The 14,221-nt window shown below is 40.1% G+C and overlaps 2 protein-coding genes and 2 long non-coding RNA genes across 5 annotated transcripts; 2 read left to right on the plus strand and 2 right to left on the minus strand.

Moving 5' to 3' along the window:
- Positions 1 to 313: 313 nt before the first annotated feature.
- LOC146691337 (olfactory receptor 2K2-like) lies at positions 314 to 1,434 on the minus strand. Its single transcript, XM_085435411.1, has one exon. The coding sequence runs from the start codon at positions 1,426 to 1,428 to the stop codon at positions 457 to 459; it is 972 nt and encodes a 323-aa protein (XP_085291537.1). The 5' UTR covers positions 1,429 to 1,434; the 3' UTR covers positions 314 to 456.
- Positions 1,435 to 1,680: 246 nt separating this feature from the next.
- Positions 1,681 to 3,974, plus strand: LOC146691338 (uncharacterized). Of its 2 annotated transcripts, none has more exons than XR_014915578.1 (2): positions 1,681 to 1,909; positions 2,252 to 3,974. It is a non-coding gene; the product is annotated as an uncharacterized LOC146691338 (long non-coding RNA). The 2 variants fall into 2 exon arrangements; XR_014915579.1 differs by having other exon boundaries at positions 2,694 to 3,974.
- Positions 3,975 to 4,993: 1,019 nt separating this feature from the next.
- LOC146691339 (olfactory receptor 6N2-like) lies at positions 4,994 to 5,976 on the minus strand. The gene has a single exon (XM_085435114.1). The coding sequence runs from the start codon at positions 5,921 to 5,923 to the stop codon at positions 4,994 to 4,996; it is 930 nt and encodes a 309-aa protein (XP_085291240.1). The 5' UTR covers positions 5,924 to 5,976.
- A 6,685-nt stretch (positions 5,977 to 12,661) lies between these two features.
- On the plus strand, positions 12,662 to 14,187 carry LOC146691340 (uncharacterized). The gene is made up of 2 exons (XR_014915789.1): positions 12,662 to 13,475; positions 13,561 to 14,187. It is a non-coding gene; the product is annotated as an uncharacterized LOC146691340 (long non-coding RNA).
- The last annotated feature ends 34 nt before the right edge of the window (positions 14,188 to 14,221 follow it).

The following is a 14,221-nucleotide window of genomic DNA, read 5'->3' on the forward strand; positions in this document are numbered from 1 at the left end:
AGAGGATAAAACTGAGAAAACTACTAAAACTGCTTCACATCCATGTGGTTGTGGATCAGATTTATAAGACAGCATAATATCAAAATAGATTGACACTCTGATAGTGCTGCCACATCTAAAACAGTTTGTCTTTTAATCCTTTTCACATGTGCAGTCTCCATGGTGCCTGTTATTTCCTTGAACGGTAATGAGAAGAAAGAGAGTGAAATTTACAGCCTTTCTACATATCAGTGTTTTTTTGGTAATTAGGCAGGTGACCATCAAAAATACATTTAGTGCAAAGACATCTACAAAATGTAAATCATCTGGGAAATGCAGATAAATAATAAAACGTCATATCCGCTCACATCAATAGACATGTTTTCAGACAACTCCAAATAAAACACAAATTTCAGTAAAAATTAAACATTTTTTTGGACTTATTTTAAAATGGATGTCAAACAATGGGTGTGACACTTAGCTGTGTGTGAAACTATTTTCTGATCGAATAAAACAAAAATTAGTTCTTTTTAAAATAACAACACTATAAAATTTTTTCCGAATTTTGGTCAGTTTGAAACCGTAAATCAGAGGATTCATAATAGGAGGAATGACAAGAAATTCTATTGCTACAAAGTTTTGAAGGGTCCGAGGCAACTCTTTCGAACCCAGTCGCATACTTATAACATCAGTAAGTACTGCTACAACAAAAGTAAATAATGAGACGAGATGTGGGACACATGTTTGCATGAACTTTGCTCTGTTTTCTATAGACCTGAGACATGTTTGAATGATATACATATAGGACCAAACTATAAAAACACCATGAAGAAAATAAATAATTATTGTAATATTTGCAGATATAGCATTGATTGCAGTTTGTGCTGGGAAACAAGCGAGTTGAACAATACTCCAGTTCACACAGAAGAGTCTGGAAATATACGGGCTGCATAACTTCAATCTAAATGTTAGAAAGGTATTCACAGCCATAATGCAGAAAGTTGTGAACCACAAAAAACATGCAAACCTTATGACTCTTTGCTTTGTCATGATAGAGTGGTACTTCAGTGGCTGACATATGGCCACATATCTGTCATATGCCATGAGTGCAAGAATCGACAGTTCACCACAGATAAAAGAGTAAACTACCTGATTCTGAATAAGGCAACCATAATATGAGATGAGATGAACATCAGAGAGGAGATCCCAGAGAAATCTGGGGTAGAAACCTGCTGTTCCATAAAGTGCATTGATGCAAAAGACACAGAGCAGAATATACATTGATTCATGGAGGTTGCTGTCCAAGATGATGATCACAATGAGAGAAACATTGACGAGGCAAATGATGCAGTAACACAACAAACTGAGGAAAAAGAGAACAAACCTGTGACTGACTGTTTCATTGAAACCTGAAAGAAAAAACATTGATATTACAGAAACATTATTCATTGTGATTGAGAGATCTAAGTGAAGCCAAGTCTCTCACTGTATCTGTTCTCCTCTCTCCTCTATCAGGTACAGATAACAGCAACACGTGAGCTGGGATTTCAAACCAGCCAATCATTGATCTGGAATGAAAGCTCACAGCTTTGGAAGATCACAGGGGATTTAATATGTATCATGTACTAAACACATAATAAAACAAACCTGCAGGTTCTTGAAAAAGAAATATTAAAACGTTTTAAAATTTTTGTTCTGATATCAAAAGTTTTTAAGGTAGACTGTTTTCTTGGATTTGGTAAATGTTTAAATATGCAATTGTAACTCTCTGGTGCCACCTTAAAACCTGTAGTCTGTAATAGGACATGATGTCGTCGGTAAACAGGAAGTAAGTCTGTGAATTAAGGAGAAGGCATGTGCAGCATGGTGGCCTTAGCCAGATAAATCCAGTGGCATCCACATACATCCTATGCCTTTGGTAGCATTGTGGGTATGTATAGACTTGTTTTATATTTTATGTGCATGTATAGACCACTTTCTTTCAAGTAAGTTCATTTTTCTGTAAGTTTAATGATAAAACCTATCTTGTGCAGTTTAAGCTAGCAATTTCTTATGGAGCTAGTTAAAGGGGAATGACAAACGAATTGGAGGCATTCATTATAGTAAGACTTGTTAAAATCATAATTTGAATTTGTATTTGACTTAAAAAGGGAAGTAATTCATATGAACATTGCATGTTGACATATTAAAAAACTGGGTTAATATATTTTCATCGTTATATATGTACATGGTGAATAAGTACAGTGATTATGCCTTGTACTGTTTGTTACAGTTTCACCTTTCCCTGTGTCAATAAACCTGTGAACCGGGAATCGTGTCATCAGAGTCTTGATGTGGGGAAGGAGTTTAGCTGACTGCCCAACCATAGCAGAGGCAGTACAATTTTATTAAAAAAATGCTTTCTTCATAATACTGTTAGGAATTTCTTACACATATGCCAATTAAACATAATTGTCCAGGGCTTGTTGTGGTTTCCTTTTGGTTTTTGTTTGTAGTCTTTCGTAGTCCAGTCAGATCGTTGTTGCTTCAGTGATAATGATCAGGCTCTCTGACGTTTGCTGAAGTCACTAGAAAGACAGTAGAAGTTCTTGTGAATGTTGCTTTGTCTTTGCCTCTTAGTAACTCTGTGGAAAAAAGACTTGTTTGCACCTGTTACCTGTTACTTACCTGTTACTCTGCCATCTGCTCACTCTCTACCTTTCCTATTCCATAAGGGAAAGATTCCAGCCTGCACTCCCTCCTTAGTCCATTCTGGAAAAGTGATCAAGCTCCTCAAAGCAGAACTCCACTCATGAAGCCTCAAGAACCCAGCTATTTCTCCAATTTTCTGCAGTGTGATGTAACCTTACCCTTACACAAAACACATGTTGACTGGTTGGTCAGTCACCCATGAAACCTCCAATAGTTCCATAAGAATGGAGACCTGGTCCAATGTTTTGTAGACTTTTGTAGAATCTACAAATTCTTCTTTCCAGCAATGTGATACTGTTTGTGATGCAATGATTGACTGGAAGTTTTTTCACATTTCCTAAATCTTCGCTGATAAGCTTCCAGGACAAGCTCCTATGTTTGTAACACAGTTTTCTTTACAATTTCATAATTAAACAACCGACAAACTGGTATAAACCTCCTGGGCTTTACCGACCAGTTTACGGTATAATAAAAGCAGCCAAAACACCTTGGGACAACTTGCAGTTGTTGAAATATGAACCAACTTTGTCTTCACGAAATGGAGGGACTAGTTGAATGTGCTTTGTGATGTCAAAACATATAGAAATAGTGGTGGATGTGCTGGGATGACCACACACAGGCATGGAAACAACACGTGAGCTTTTCTCTAAGTCCAAAGCCAAGGCATAGCTTGCATCTCAAGTTGTTTAGTGCGGGCCTCCATCTGTTTTACACAGAGGGTTAAGCAGAGATCCTCAGTGGACAAAGCTGTTTGAGGGTCCCCAGCTGCATCATTCAATAGAAGGCACTTAGATAGAAAGCGCATAGAAAAGAGTGCCTCTGCGAATATGTGTAAATGAATGAATGTGGCAAGTTGTGTAAAGCGCTTTGAGTGCTCAGACTAGAAAAGCGCTATGTAAGAACCAGTCCATTTACCATCAGCCTGCACGCTAGCAGGGAGCATGTCAGTAGCCTCCGGCACTTTGGCATCCGGTCCCAGTTTAGTCCTGTCTGGGGGTCAGGTCATAGCAGGAATGTGGCACCTGCTCCAAGCAGGACCCAAGCAGCCACAGGAGACAATCTTCTGTCACTACATGGTTTTATTTATAGAAAGGAAAAAAAACAACAACCACACAGGACAGTCAGCACTTCAGGGTGAGCCGAGGCCAAAATAATAAACAAATAGACAAAATAATAAACACGGGGAAGCAAGTAAACCTCTGTCACAGGCAGTTCTCCAGGTACCGCAAAAACAAGTATATATGACAACGGCTATAACACTATGCCTTTATGGTATACTCTGAAATAAATATTTTTCATTGCGATTTACGATTATCCCCCTTTGTTCTTCAGACACTTTAAATGATCTTGCACATATATAAAACTGGTCAGAAAATCCAGTAAAATCACCGAAAACTTTTACAGGTAAATCTGAACAAGCAGAACAAAGATGATATCAGGTTTTTCCTCTTTTATTTTACTTATGAACATAAAATGTCAGTGAAGTTTCCACACAGAGTGCATTTTGTAATGGGTGTTAATCATTTGCCTTAGACGAATTCTCTGAGATATATAATTTGTAAATTACATGTAAAAATAAAAAAAAAATTATTTTTTAGTGCCAAAAAACTTGAAATATAAAAAGATTTAAGGCACAAAAAGCAACTTCCTATCACTCAGTGTCATGATGATGCAACAGTTCAATAATAGTTTCTTACCAATTTAAAAAAAAACAAAAAATATGTTCTCTCTCTGTGAAATGCTCTTAAACGGTCAATGTTTAATTTTTAATTTACAGTGCATATTGGAGTCGGCCTGCATAAAATTGTTTTAGATGATTTTATATCATTTGGTCTGAAATTTAACTTTGACCAAAAGTGAACATGTGTGTGATAAATGTGGAGCTGTATGAATTCTATGTGACAGAGCTGTTAAAGTGTGTAAAATTAACAAAATGCTAATTTTATCATTTGCTGGAGAACATCACATTTATTAATTATTCCCTTTTAAAAGTAATATGTTGTCCATAAACAAGAAAACACATATAATGAATTTACACATTTTTATTAATAATATGTATGAAGCACATCACAAATGTTTGTTGTTGTTGTTTTTAACTCAACTCTTTATTTCAGTTTGTTTTTCTGAAACAGTCACAGCACAGGAACATGCGTTAATATAAATGCTGAAACATGAATCTATTCGCATTTACTCACATATTAAAATAAAGTAATTCTTAGCAGAACCATAATCCCTATTTAATTCTTTTAAGTTGATAATAAAATAACCTTTTTATTAGAAACGGCACAGATTCTTTTACACTATTTTCTTTGTCATATGACATTTATCTAATTAGGCATGATAAGTTTCTTAGGATACACTTTCTAATTTCTGGTAACTTTAAACCATACATGAGAGGATTTAAAATGGGGGGAATCACAACAAACTCCAGTGACAGAATGATGCCCAGAAATGGATTCAGCTCTTCAAGGTCAATTCTGCTGAGGGCAACATCACAAAACACAGTAATGGAATAATTGACAAAAGTAACAATGTGTGGCAGGCAGCTCTGTATGACTTTGCTCTTGAACAGTGACGAGCGCTTCCTACAAACCAGGAAAATTCGCATATATGTATACAAGACAAAAGCAAGTGGCAGAAACACTGTGGTTACGCTCACAAACATGCCAATAATATTATTGATCACTGTAGGGACACATGACAATTTTACAACAGGCCAGTTGGCACAAAATACCTTAGGTATCTTATTGCCACACAGTGGAAGTCTGGAAGCCAAATAAACACAGGCTGCAACTGAAAAGGCTGGATAGATCCATGCAAAAGCGAGCAACTTGGAGATCACCCTTGAAGTTAGTTTGCTGTGGTAATGCAAAGGCTGGCATATAGCAACAAAGCGATCATATGCCATTATGCCTAAAATAGTAAGCTCATAGGATGCATAGGTGTAAATGATATAGATCTGAGTGTAACAAGCCGAACGTGCAATCAAGTTTGAGTCAGACAGAAGATCTCTTAGAAATCTGAAGAAAAATCCACCAGAGCCATACAGAGAGTTAATTGAGAGGCACATAATAAAAATATACATAGGCTCGTGTAAGGTTTTCTCTCTTGATATTACCACTATTATGACAAGATTCGCTGAGATAATAAACGTATACAAGAGTAAAAACAAAACAAATGCCAGATAGCGGAACTTTCCTATGTACACAAACATCGTCAGATTAAAATATAGTGGATGGGAATTGTTTTCCATTTACCCCATAGGCAATGGGCAGTACCACAGATGAGCAACAGAGAACAACACAATTTAACAGAAATATTTTCAAACCAACCAATTATGTAAAACAACAGGTTAAAAATATTTGTAATAAATCTGGACAAGTTAGAAAATAAACAACTTTTAGTCTCAGTTATATTTAAAATATAAATTCAGCGTTTCTAAGCCTCACCACAACTGAAAGTCCTTTGTGTTGTCAGTGTGTGTGGTCTGTGGAACAGCAGGTAACCACTGAGGATTAAGAGCAGTGCTGAGCGCCTCTTTATGATGGCAGCTGACAGTCATCGTTCCATGGAGAATCTAAAACAATGATAGTTTACTTTATTGATGATTGCACTTGTGTACAAAAATACAAATAAGTACACAGTATTATCATGATTCACTCACCAGACACTTTCTCAGTTACACCATGTTCATATCCAGTTTGAGCCTTTTTTTAACTTCAAAAATGCCTTAATTCTTTATTTTAGAGGTTCCATATTAATATGATAGCATCACAGAGTTACTGCAGGTTTGTCTGCTGCACGTCCATGATGCAGAACCTGCCATTCCACTGCATCTGAACAGTGCTCTTATGGACTGCAATCTAGTCACTGTGGAGGAAACCAACATGATCCCGTCTTTGTGACATGGCATGTTAACCTGTTGGAAATACCCATCAGAACATGAGCACACTATGGTCATAAAGGGACGGACATGGTCAGCAACAATTTGCTTGGTAAGTTATGATGGTATCAACCCTGGTCCAAGTTCCCACTGCATTAAGGCTGTTTGTGACAAGGATGACGCATGACAGGTCCAGAGGTTTGATTTGAGAGCCAACTTTATTCACACAGTGCGGCCTGCAGCTCTCAGCAGCAGGCCGCACACCACACACACCAACAACCCTGAATCCCCGTGTCTCTAACTCTCCGGCCAGATTGCGGATGCCGTGCAGGTGTGTCCGCATGGCACCGCAGACCACGCCCCACCACACTGTTGTCTTTTTCTGTGTTTTGATCTTGTTTAATTAAATATAAACAAGCCTCTAAAAATAATCAGTGGTGATTGTCAGCTCGCTGGGGTTTTTGTTGTTGTTGTTGTTGTTTTTTTTAGCAATATTCGTTTGTGTCTTTAAGCTAAATTTTTAAGACCAGGGCCCTATTTCAGGAAGCCGGTTTAGTGCAGACTCTGAGTAAGTATACCCTGAGTTAACGAAAACTCTGGGTTTCTGGTTTCACAAAGCGAGTTTAGATTAATTCTGAGTGAGTCACTATGACGACACACTCCGTGAAGCTAACCTGCCCCCTAGCAGGTTTACTTCAACTAACCCTGACTTTCCCCGCCTCTTTGTCGGAAACCTGACTGTAGGAAGTGTCAGACATGGCGTGCTCCTTCCTTGAAGAGCCAGTAGATGTTGAAGCCCAAATTCTCCGCAGAGCTCTCCGCCGAGAGAGAGTGATTAGAGCGTGTTTGGACATTTTATCATTTCCTGATGATTTCCTGTGTGAACGTTACCGTTTTTCAGCACAATCTATAATTTATTTGAATAACATCCTCAGGCCTAATATTGCTCATGTGACACATCGCGGACATCCTCTCAGTTCTGTACATATTATTTGTATGGCACTTCAGTTTTTTGCAAACGGGAGCTTTCTGTATAATATTGGTGACGCTGAGCACGTTTCCAAGGCTACCGTCTGTCGGGCAGTCAGGAAAGTTGCACTGAAACGTCTCCTGTACTCGTCTGTGGTGTTCCCCGGTCATAGACCCACAAGATTTATCAAAGAGGGATGCCACAAAATTGCAGGTAGCAGGATGAACAAAACTTAATTCATGATGTGGTGATACTTGAACTACTACTTAAATTTTACATTTATTTTCAGGGTTCCCAGGCGTGATTGGCTGTATAGATGGCACTCACATTCCAATCATTGCTCCTTCAGTAAATGAAGGAGACTATGTGAACAGGAAGTCTTTCCACAGCATTAATGTACAGGTACATAGTTCCCTGTAGCATTTCAAACTAACAAATTATTTCATTATAGTAATGGATGCTAATTTGTGTTCTCTGCACTGTGAAGATCATATGTGATGCTGCCAACATTATCACAAATGTGGAAGCCAACTGCTCAGCCTCTGTGAGTGGTGGTGGTGGAGGACCCCCACCTGTTTTTCGGGCCTCCGCTTTTTTTCTGTTGGCTATAACGGGTCACATTTGAGCACACAGAGTAAGCAAATATGTACTTGTAATGTGCTCAGATAATTTCAATAAGTGCTTACAGAGGGGAAATTAATGTAGCCTCTAACTGCAATTGATTTACATCGGACAAACAGACCAAGCACTATGGCTCATAATACAATTACACCTTACCTGTTTGGACTATATTTTTATATTTCATTTTTACTTGCTGCCAGGCACGTTTGGGGCCTGTTGGGTTGCACCTGCGCTCAAATCACATCACAAAATAAAATGTATAAAATAAAAAATAAAATAAAATATAATAAAATAACGTGTTAAATGGGTGGAAATCCCTAGATCAATGTTTAAATTAACACTCACGCATTGACTCTATGTTTTGCCATGCATGCTCCCTTTCTTTTGCAGCTGAGGCTGTGTTACTTTTTTTCCGCGGAATTTGCATGTTATCAGCATATGCTGCCATCAGTATTTTGGCCTCAAGCGCTGTAAAATACATTGACCGCACCTTCTTTCCCTCCATCTCCATGGTGACTCGCTTAATCTGTGCTCCACTAATCAGGGCTTTATGTATCCTCGTGCGCGCGCTTAACTTGGGGTTAAAGCAACTCCGCGTTGACTGAACTAATTGTTATCAGCCTTTCTGAAACCGAATATTCCGAGTTGGACAGTTTGGGGTTACTCAACCCTGAGTATCGTTTTTCACTCTGAGTTTTCTAAACCGGCTTCCTGAAATAGGGCCCAGGGGTCCGTTCTTCGTACCTCGCTAAGTAAATTAGCTGGATTTGATTGTTGACGATTTCGCATGATCCTGGATCGTTCGGTTCCCCGAAGCTCATCCGGGACTTGCTGCCATAGCAACAGAGCCGTAAGCGTAAACCTGCTCGGGAGCAGGTTTACTTTATGTAAACAGGATTAGATCGCGGCCACGCAGGTATGTCCGCTTCATGTATACGAAAGCAACAGCGATATTCCACCACTGTTTCACCATAAATAAATATTATCAATGTAACTGAAGATAATGCAGCACTTGATCCATTTATTGATTTCACACAGATACATACAGGTCATTTCCTAAAAAAGGGAAATGTACTATTAACATTCTATTACATGTATGTGATTATTACAGATGTAATTCATATTTCAGAGTAGTAATTGCAAATTACTTCGTGTAATCAAGATGAGAGACCACGGCTATAAAAGCGAAGGTGGATTTGGGAAGTCTGTCGCAGTCATATCCTGCGGAAGGTGCAAGATTGATAAGGAGAGTCCTCAGAATTCAGCGTATATTGCGGGATAGACAGAATCCTTTAGCTCAGCACGACAGTGTGCTCATAGAGAGATATCGATTTTCCCGTGAGGGTATTATTTACTTAACCAACTTGTTGACGAGGGGGTGCAGGACCACCACCTGTCTTTTTTTGCTCTGCCCTTTTCTTGGTTGTTGTTATAAACAAACAAACAGATTATTTCAGGGTCTCTTTTCAAGAGACTAAAAGCAATATAAGTGATAAATATTACCATTCTGTAGAATATTCTTATGTTTCACTTTTACCTGTTCCCATGTTCTAGTGGGTCCTGTTGTGGCTCTAATGTGAAAGGGGATATAATATAACATAATAAAATATAATGTAATATAATATTGGATAATATAGTGTAATATAATAGATTTACCCTACCGCCTACTGGTGTTGGCCAGAGGGGCCGATGGCGCGATATGGCAGCCTGGCTTCTGTCAGTCTGCCCCAGGGCAGCTGTGGCTACAACCGTAGCTGCCTCCACCAGTGTGTGAATGTGAGAGTGACTGAATAGTGGCATTGTAAAGCGCTTTGGGTGCCTTGAAAAGCGCTATATAAATCCACTCCATTATTATTGTTATTATTAAATTACTTACGAGTTTAATTTGTCAGCAACTTTCTGCAACTTTCTCTCTCCTTGCTTTTGCAGCCTTTGCAGTGTTCCCTTGCGTTTTAATTAAACTCTGAAACTCCTGAAATCCCTCAATCAAGAGTTCTTGCTCTGCTGCCGAAAAATACCGAGCGCGCTCCTTCGACATTTTCGCCGACCAATCAGAGGGTTGCCGATCAATGTTTCTACTATCGATGCTGTTAGGTATTTTAGTACCATGGGAGCATTTACTGGATATTGTTTTATAGTGACATTATGCAGGAAAACTCTGTCATTCAATAAGGCCCCTTTGTTTTAGTTATTTTTCTCTTTGACCCAAGAATTGATGTGTGAGAATCACAGGCTGGTACAAGGTTGAAATACCACAGAGATCACTCCCTCAGCTACATTAGTTTCTTAATCTTTTAGGAGATGCCTGTTGAAGACCAAATGGTTTGTTTCAGATTTCACTAATGTAAGAACTCTTTGTTTTGTGCCTTGAAAATATGTCGCTGAGATAATCACAATTGTAGCTGAACTGATACACTACACAAAGGATGCTTCTTCACCCAAGGGCAGGAAGACGCTCCCTTATCTTGGTCTGTACTGGTTTAAACTGATAATCTGCTGTCTCATGAATTTTACCCTCTATATAAACTGTTGTACTTGTGAATAAAGTTGAGTCAATTTGGGAAGACAACCTGAAGCAGTCTCTGTTTTCTTGTTCTCCCAAGCTGCTCCCGAGCTCGTACTAACACGCTGAATGGCATGCTTGAATATTACTTGAGAATATATTTGACTGTGTTACAGACTAAGGGACATTCTCTGCTGATAGGTGAAGGTACATTCTCTGCTGATAGACGTCCACGCCTCGAAGGAAGTCGATCCACGGATTAGGCCCTGGAAACCGTTTCCTTCAGATGCGTAGCCCCTTTTACGACACCCAGTGATCTCACATTACTTCATCCAGCTGTACTGATCGTCAACAGCAGGTGTGTTCGGGGAACCGGATTAGCGAGCTCACGGTTAGCGCGATGGTTTGGTCTTGGATGTGTCATTTGATCTTGGATGTAGTAAGCGACGTACGAAGAACGGGTCCCAGGGCCCTATTTCAGGAAGCCGGTTTAGTGCAAACTCTGAGTAAATATACCCTGAGTTAATGAAAACTCTGGGTTTTCTAAACCCGCTTTCTGAAACAGACTCCTAATGATGAAACTGCAGCCCATGGGCTCATGGATTGGAAGACATCAAATAGCTCAATGCTTCACTCTGAGGCAAAGATTTGAATTTGTACATGAAGCTTAGGATCAGGAATTTTTTATAGCAAGTAATCCAAACAACACAGCAACATATTAATGGCTAACCTCGTTCAGTCAGATGTTCTCTTGACTAAAGTTTGGTTCATTTTCAGCGACTTTTTTTGCCATATGATTGCATTTAGGCAGCACGGTGGCATGGTGGTTAGCACTGTTGCCGCACAGCAAGAAGGTCCTGAATTCAATTCCACCATCAGGCCGGGGTCTTTCTGTGTGGAGTTTGCTTGTTCTCCCCGTGTTTGTGTGGGTTCCCTCCGGGTACTCCGGCTTCCTCCCATCGTCCAAAGACATGCAGCTTGTGGGGATAGGTTAATTGGATAATCCAAATTGTCACTAGGTGCAAATGAATGTGAGCGCGAATGGTTGTCTGTCCCTGTGTGTTGGCCCTGCGACAGACTGGTGACCTGTCCAGGGTGTACCCTGCCTCTCGCCCTATGACAGCTGGGATGGGCTCCAGCACCCCCCGCGACCCTGAAAAGGATAAGCGGAAGCGAATGGATGGATGGATGATTGCATTTGTCTCTGACCATCAGGGACCCTGAAATTGACTTTTATTCAGTGGAAAGGAGATAACACTCATCCTCCATCTTTGCTGTCCTAATGTATTTATATTATCCTTAACACAGCTTTGTAGCTAGCCACCAGGTAGCACACCATTATATGCCAGCAAGCCCAACTTTAATAACCCTTCAAACATTGCTGCTGTTTAGTTTTTCCATCTTCATTTATGCATAAAGTGATTGCAGAACAGTACATGTTAGTCTCTTAGAAATCCATTAGTCAGAACATGGTACATCATCTTTAGATGGAGACCAGCGAGCTAACTTCCTGCTAACTTCTAATCAGTTAAGTCTCATAAATCCTCTTTTCATGGTTGTCTGGAGGTTCAACTTTGTTGTCACACCTGGGAGAGCAGCCAAACAGAATATTTTATTAAAGACGAAAGATTTTAGGCTGTTTAACTCACTGTTTGTTTAGGTTTGGGAACTGAAGAAGAGTTTGAACCTGGAAATGACCAATGACGTCAGAGGCCGCTGTATTTAAACACTGCCTCTGATTGGCTGACTAGAGATTTGTGTTAAAGAGACAGATTTGTGAGCGTGGGTAGCTAACTGCTGGTGATAGAAGCTGTTAAGTCAAACATGACTTTCAATAGCACCAGTTAACTTTTGAAAGGCCCAAGAGGGGGGGAAATAAGAGAGAAATATCCTGCGAAGATGACGTCACTTCCTGTTTTGCTGATGTGTGCTGTCACAATGCGATGACGTTTATTCCAATGTAGGAAGTGCCATGAGCAGGGCCCTGTTTCAGGAAGCCGGTTTAGTGGAAAAACTGAGTAAGTATACCCTGAGTTAACGAAAACTCCGGGTTTTCGGTTTCACAAAGCGAGTTCAGATGAAGCCTCAGTGAGTCACTATGACGACACACTCCGTGAAGCTAACCTGCCCCCTAGCAGGTTTACTACAACTAACCCTGACTGTCTCCGCCCCTTTGTCGGAAACCTGACAGTAGGAAGTGTCAGACATGGCGTGCCCCTTCCTTGAAGAGCCAGTAGATCGTGAAGCACAAATTCTCCGCAGAGCTCTCCGCCGGGAGAGAGTGATTAGAGCGCGTTTGGACATTTTATCATTTCCTGATGATTTTCTGTGCGAACGTTACCGTTTCTCAGCACAATCTCTAAGTTATTTGGATAACATCCTCAGGCCATATATTACGCATGTGACACATCGCGGACATGCTCTCAGTTCATTACATATTATTTGTATTGCACTTCGGTTTTTTGCAAATGGGAGCTTTCTGTATAATATTGGTGACGCTGAGCACGTTTCCAAGGCTACCGTCTGTCGGGCAGTCAGGAATGTTACAGTTGCACTGAAACGTCTCCTGTACACGTTTGTGGTGTTCCCCGGTCATAGACCCACAAGATTTATCAAAGAGGGATGCCACAAAATTGCAGGTATCAGGATGACCAAAACTTAATTCATGATGTGGTGATACTTGAACTACTACTTAAATTTTACATTTATTTTCAGGGTTCCCAGGCGTGATTGGCTGTATAGATGGCACTCACATTCCAATCATTGCTCCTTCAGTAAATGAAGGAGACTATGTGAACAGGAAGTCTTTCCACAGCATCAATGTACAGGTACATAGTTCCCTGTAGCATTTCAAACTAACAAATTATTTCATTATAGTAATGGATGCTAATTTGTGTTCTCTGCACTGTGAAGATCATATGTGATGCTGCCAACATTATCACAAATGTGGAAGCCAAGTGGCCAGGCTCTGTCCATGACTCACAAATATTCCGTGAATGTACACTGAGCACAAAATTTGGACATGGTGAGTTGAGAATACTGTAAAATATATAAAGACCAATTGCTTCAGGGACATTTGAACTGAAGTGTATCCTTCTGTCTTAGGAGAGTTCACTGGCTACTTGCTTGGTGATAGGGGGTATCCATGTTTACCCTATTTGCTTACCCCTTACCCTGACCCTGAACCGGGCCCACAGCAGCGATATAATCTGGCTAATTGCAGGACAAGAGCCAGAATTGAAATGACTATCGGAATGCTTAAGGCCCGGTTCCAGTGCCTGCAAAGACTCAGGGTCACCCCAGAAAGGGCATGTGACATTATTGTGGCATGTGTGATTCTTCACAACATTGCCACAATTAGAGGAGAACACTGTCCTTCTGAACCAAACATCAGCAGTGATCCAAACCATGAACATCCTGACCCTCCCACGGACATACAAGATGGAAGCGCAGTCAGAGACACCATATGTCACAATCATTTCTTTTGACCCATCACCTCAACATGTTGAAAGAAGAATAAACAGATTTTTTGTTCAACTGGCTTTATTGGTCGCCTGTATTTCCTGTACACAAA

Source organism: Copadichromis virginalis, linkage group LG16, assembly GCF_057382275.1.
Source record: "Copadichromis virginalis isolate Kocher_CV1m ecotype Utaka linkage group LG16, C_Virginalis_male_GT1.1, whole genome shotgun sequence".
Taxonomy (NCBI): Eukaryota; Metazoa; Chordata; class Actinopteri; order Cichliformes; family Cichlidae; genus Copadichromis; species Copadichromis virginalis.

Bases quoted from the DNA above. Each gene is read 5' to 3' on its own strand.
- LOC146691337 (XM_085435411.1), bottom strand. From the start codon at position 1,428: ATGAATAATGTTTCTGTAATATCAATGTTTTTTCTTTCAGGTTTCAAT.
- LOC146691339 (XM_085435114.1), bottom strand. From the start codon at position 5,923: ATGGAAAACAATTCCCATCCACTATATTTTAATCTGACGATGTTTGTG.